This window comes from Myotis davidii, unplaced genomic scaffold (assembly GCF_000327345.1).
Source record: "Myotis davidii unplaced genomic scaffold, ASM32734v1 scaffold514, whole genome shotgun sequence".
NCBI lineage: Eukaryota > Metazoa > Chordata > Mammalia > Chiroptera > Vespertilionidae > Myotis > Myotis davidii.
This window is the reverse complement of record NW_006286236.1, coordinates 665,811-671,642: the sequence shown is the minus strand read 5'-3', so window position 1 is coordinate 671,642 and position 5,832 is coordinate 665,811. Positions and strand designations below refer to the sequence as shown.

General features: G+C 59.6%; 1 protein-coding gene across 1 annotated transcript in view; it reads left to right on the top strand.

The window, feature by feature from the left end:
• Window positions 1-2,008: 2,008 nt before the first annotated feature.
• Window positions 2,009-5,832, top strand: part of CDC42EP1 (CDC42 effector protein 1) — a 6,889-nt gene continuing 3,065 nt past the window's right edge. The window contains exons 1-3 of the mRNA XM_006757449.2: window positions 2,009-2,652; window positions 3,980-4,728; window positions 5,619-5,830. Coding sequence (XP_006757512.2) covers window positions 4,257-4,728; window positions 5,619-5,830 — 684 coding nt within the window. The 5' untranslated portion in view covers window positions 2,009-2,652; window positions 3,980-4,256. The remainder of the gene's footprint in view (window positions 2,653-3,979; window positions 4,729-5,618; window positions 5,831-5,832) is intronic.

The window sequence follows — 5,832 nt, the reverse complement described above, 5'->3', positions numbered from 1 at the left end:
GGGCGGTGAGGGGGCCCGGGTGCCAACAGGAAGCCCTGGAGCGCTGGGCATGGAGCAGCGCGGGGACACTTCAAATTTGGGGTGGTTTTGCCATGTTCCCGCCTGGAGGAGGGGGGCAGAGATTTGGGGGGAACGGCACACGGGGTGGCAGGAGGAGGGGGCGAGCAGAGCGCCGTCTAAGCTCCTTCCCAAGCAGCCGGCTGTCCCCTGCCCACCCCCGGGAGCGACCCTCCGCGCTCTGACCGCTGCCCAGGGGTGTGTTTTATGTCTGAAGTCTCTCCCGGACTTCCAGTCCCTCTGCCCTCGACATAGTCTATTCCCGTGCCAACCGCGCAAGACGCGCGAAGTCTGAAGCCCGCGGTCTTGCCTTATTAAATCCTGGCCAATTAGTTTTATTTCTTTTCTTTTTTTTCAAAGCATTTCATATGACTTATGTAAGGAATAATATTGTATATTTTCTATTTGGGTCAATGTACAGACTAAATAATTATATTTCATTTCTGTGCACATAATAACTCCCCTACACACACACACACCCCGCTCCCAGTCCGGGTCCCCGCTGAGACTTCAGACAGCTTGCTACTCTTTTCTGGCCTCAGTGTCCACGTCTCTCCACCTTTGATAAGCCAATCCCCCCACCCCCCGGAGTTGGCCCCCTATTCCAGGGGCCCTAACCAAGGTAGGGTCCCGCTGCCCATCGGTTGGGGTGGTGTCACCCAGCAGGGAGGGGGCTGGTGCACGCGACCGGCCTCCAGGATGCGAGGTAGACACCGCAGCCTGGGTGACTCCTAGGCGAACGGAGCGCGGCCGCCCCCGAGCGCGCCTCGGCCACCCCCGCATCCAGACGCGCGCCCGGCCTCCCTTCAACCACATGTGTCTCCGCAGCGGCCCCTATTGGCCGCTCCTAGTACACGGCCCCGCCTGGGGCCTCAGTCCTGGTCTTTGCGGTCATTGAGTAAACGCCTGCCATGTGCTAGGGCCTGACTCTCCTCTGTGGGTAAATGTAAGGATTCCTGGGACCCCGAGGCTGCTGGTGACCAGTCTTGCCTGAATGTATAGAGCTGGGCCGCCTGCGTCCGGCATGCCCTTCCCAGGCTGGGCGGCTGGCCAGGGTCCCCTCCAACTCCCCCTCACACCCCTCCCCTGGCACTTACTGCGGAAGTTGGGTGAATCCTGGGACGCTCCCAGCCACTCCACTTTTCTGCCTGTGCTCCGGGGCAAGCTAATTCCCTTCCGTGTCTTGTTTCTTCATCTGAAATGGATGTTGTGACCATTAGCAGGTAGGATTCCAAGGCTGGGAAGGCAGGTAGGACACCCAGAGCCCTGCTTACTCCAGGGCCAGGTGGGGCGCCCCGAGCGGCAGCAATGCCCTGTGGTCAGCGTCGAGTGCCGAACAGCTGCCACCACGAGTTCCCGGAATGAGAGAGGTTGGTATAGGATGCTGGATCTGAACCTAGAGCTACCCTGGCCTAGCGTCTGGGGTTTGACTACTACACCTCCCCCTCTTACAGGCTCCCGGGAGGGGCCGGCCTCAGTGCTGGTCTTGTTTTCCACCACGTGGGAAAAACAGGTTCCCGGTGTCAGGGTCCTGCCCTTGGCCCCACAGCATGGCAGGGTCTCTCTACTGCAGTGGCATGAGGTGCCCAGAGGCACTTGGAAAGTGGGATCATCACCAGATTGGGGCACAAGCTGGTCTCCCAAGTAAGTCCCAGTGGCCATGGGGGTTTGGCGGGAGCCCCTCTGGCTGAGAGGAGCAGCTGCTTCAAGAAGCCAGGAAGGCCCTAGCCAGATTGGCTCAGTGGATAGAGCGTCGGCCGCCGGACTGAAGGGTCCCAGGTTCAATTCTGGCCAAGGGCACATGCCTAGGTTGTGGGCTCGATCCCCAGTAGGGGGCCTGCAGGAGGCAGCTGATCAATGATTCTCTCTCATCATTGATGTTTCTTTCTCTCCCTCTTCCTTCCTCTCTGAAATCAATAAAAATATATTTAAAAAGGAAAAAAAGAAGCCAGGAAGCTGGGGGGCTAGGAGAGAAGTGGGGGGTGGCCACATAGCAGACACAGTAAGCCCTCCACATGACATTTCAGAATGATCCCCTCACCCCAGTTTCTTCTTCCAGACATTCACCCTCGTCTGCAGAGCAGGCAAATCTGGCCTGTGCCATGTACCTGCCCTGTGACCTGGGCCAAGCCCCTTCCCTCGAACCTCGGCTCTCCCTGTGAGGTGGGCTGACCCTCCAGCCTTCGGGGAATCAGATGACATCATGTAATGGTTGGCCAACGGCAGCGCGCCGCACAACCACAGCAAACATTCCACGCGGACTTCTTGGTGCCAGGTCTGCCAGGGAAAGGGATGATTCAGAACAACCCGCCCCCCCCCCCAGGGGAGGAGTTAGGGTTGGGGGAGGATCAGATGGTGGGAAGGAAAGAGAATGCAGTCAGAAAACAAAGCAAGCTTTGTTTTATTGCCGCCTTTGTTTTTATCTTGTTATTTAACCTATTTTGAATTTCAAATAACATTGAAAGGGCAGTATTGAGATTTTTATGCTTGGAGGTGGCAGCAAAGTTATAAAAAAAAAAGTTGAGACTCGGATCTAGGTGTTCTTGTTAAAGACTATTATCAGTGTTTGCCAGCTGGAGTCCCAGGCACCTGGAGGTACGTGACTTGCCCAAGGTCGCATGGTGAGGCCACGGAACCCCCCACCCACCCTCACTCGGAAGGGAGCAAGGGGTGATCTTTTAGCACGAAGGTTATCCTGTGGCACAAAGATCTCCTGATGAAACCGGTATTGGTTTAGCACTTGCCACGTGCAGAGACCAAGCTGGGTGCTGGGAAGGAGGAAGGCAGGAAAATCCAGACAGGTGCCCCACCCTCCGAGTGCGCTGCCAATCTGGGGAGAGACAAGACTGGGCTCCGGGAGCCCGTCAAAGGCTCTGTGAGTCAGAGGCTCCGAGTTCAAGTCTCGACTGGCTCTCTCCATGTGACCTTGAGCAAGCTTGGCCTTCTCTGGGCCCCCATAAAACGGAGGTCGGACCAGACAGAGGCCCGTAGGTGTCCTCCAGCCGGCACTTTCTAAGATACTAGAAGGGATAGGGTCAGACCAAGAGGAGTTCAGACAAGATTGGGGCTGTGGTGCCATCAGGAGGGGAGGCAGTGGGCAAGGGGTAATAGCTTTGGGTGCCAGCTGAGCTTTTCCTAAACTCGTTCCTGATGACAAGGCTCCTACATCACTGAGACAAACTGTGACCAAGTCCTTTCCTGCCGGCCTTCCCAGAGCCTCGCAGGAGACATCTGGAAAAAGCCACTTCTGACCACAGGATCCTCTTCTCAGGAAGCACCTTGAAGGCGGAGGGTCCTTCGGAACCTCTGCGTGGGCTGTTTACACAGCCATTCACAAAGGCTTCGACGGGCACCCTCTCCCTCCTGGCCACTCAGACTGGCAGACAATTTAACCTACAGAGAAGGGGGGGGACTTGCTCAACCCGCCCGCGGGAGGCAGTGTAGCTTGGGGTTCAAGGGATCTGGGTGGAGGGGGTCCTGCTTCACCGTTTCCCCCTGTGTAGCCTCAGGCAAGTAATTTCACTTCTTTGCCTTCCTTTCTCCCCTCTAATATCGTGCTCCCTGGGGGCTGTTGTGTGAGTTAAATGAATGATGAACATGGCATGGGCACTTAGTAGGTGCTTTATCAATGGGCCCTGTGTAATGACCACACACAGTGGAGGTGTACAGCCCTGTGAGTTTTTGTGCTCCCAGTCAATACCTGCTCAAAGGCAACCCCAACTCTGATGTCTGCCTCCGGTGTCCAGTTTTGCCTGCTCTTCCGTGTCCTGTCCATGGGTTCACACCGTGTGTCCTCCTCTGTGAGGGTCAGCACTTCGTCGGTGCTCCCCACCCCTATTGTCGGCGGTCAGCGTGTTCTCTTTGGCGGTTATTTGGCCCCAGGGTCCCCAGGCCTCCCATCACCTTTCTGTCTTTCCCTCAGGTCTCCAGCTGGACGGGAGAGGGGCCGTCCACTAGGCGTGCCTACCCTGTCCTTGGACAGAACATCGACGGCTGATTCCACGGGGCCAGGAGCCAGGCCTCAGGGAGAGACCGGCCATGGGCCCCACACAGCCTCAGCATTTGGGGGCAGCACCTTAGGAAAACAGGAGCAGCCTCCGTCCACCCTTTACACCGAGAAGAAGGGACCTGCCACGGACCCCCCGCCTGTCCGGGGCCCCAGCTGGGCATGGACCAGCACCTGTGACCTGCCAGAGCTGATGCCGGGCCCCCAGGGGGCCAGAGGAGCCCCCACCATGAGCCTGGGCAAGCTCTCACCCGTCGGCTGGGTGTCCAGCTCGCACGGGAAGAGGCGGCTGACCGCAGACATGATCAGCCCCCCGCTCGGGGACTTCCGGCACACCATGCACGTAGGCCGAGGCGGGGACGTCTTTGGCGACACCTCCTTCCTCAGCAACCACGGGGGCAGCTCCGGGGGCACCCACCGTTCGCCCCGCAGCTTCCTGGCCAAGAAGCTACAGCAGGTGCGCAGGGTGGGCGCCCTGCCCCGGCGGATAGCCTCCCCGCCTTCGGCCTCGCCCGCTCCGCCCGCCGTCTCCCCCATCATCAAGAACGCCATCTCCCTGCCCCAGCTCAACCAGGCCGCCTACGACAGCCTCGACGGCCTCATGGTGAGCAAGCTCAGCTTCAACAGCAGCCCCGCCGGCTCCGCGGACGGCCACTCCAGTTACGGTGAGCGCCTGGGTGGTTTGCCCGTTTTTCCGACGCCGAGACCCAGAGGGTTGAATGGTTCAACCAAGCCTCTAAGGGAGCTGTTTTCCCCATAGTCGTGTGGTCCTACCATGGAGCTCAGGCCCAAACCCCAGACCGTGGAGGGGGAGAGGGAGGGGTCAGAGGGTGGGAACCAGCCGTCTCCCCAAAATACACAGACAAATCTGGACAACCACTCACGTGGACAGACGCCAGAGGCCCTTCCTGCTTGGTGGGGAGGGAGAGGCAGATGCTGTCTTGGTGCCACTGGGCAGCTCACCTGGGAGCCAGGGTTCTGGCTCCTGCTGCCACCTAGTGGCCATTCCCTGCCCCGCAGCCTTGCCCCACCGCCCGTTGCCTCCAGTGCTCCGGCTGCGGGTCTCTGCTCAGAACCCCGCTGAGGGCTGGAGCCAGGGGCTGGACTTCCCGGGGCATCCGTGGAGTCTGTGACTTCTAGGCAGTCAGCCCCTGGCTGCTGGTTTCATCACTGTGACCAGCCCACCTTCAGCATCAGCCACATGCCAGGAGAGCGGGGGCACGGCTGACGTCACCGTGGGAACTGAGACGGAGATCTGGGCTTCAGTCTGGGTTCTGCCGCCTCAGACTGTGGCCCCGGGCCAGCCCTTCCCCTCTGAGCCTCACTTTCTTCATCTGCAAAATGGGAATGAGGATCGTGTCCGTGGTCAGCTTCCAGGACCACATGAGCGACCACTGGGTTCCCTGTGTTGGAAAGACGGGAGGAGCTGAGTCCAGAGCGGGGAGAGACTTGCTAGACAGAGGGCGCATAGCAAGCGGGGTGGCTTCTGGCTCTCCCCTCCCCGGGTGCTGGTCAGGGACCCCAGCCCTGACCCCGCTCCCCACTTCCCTTCTAGGTCTGGACTCTGGGTTCTGCACGATCTCCCGCGTGGCTCGCCCGGAAAAGCCTCGTGACCGAGACCGTGACAGTGCCTTCCCCTCCGAACCTGAGCTTCGCCGCTCTGACTCCCTCCAGTCCTTCCGCCTGGACCTCGACCTTGGGCCGTCTCTCCTCAGTGAGCTGCTGGGGGTCATGAGCCTCTCAGAAGGCTCTGCAGCTGAGACTCCAGC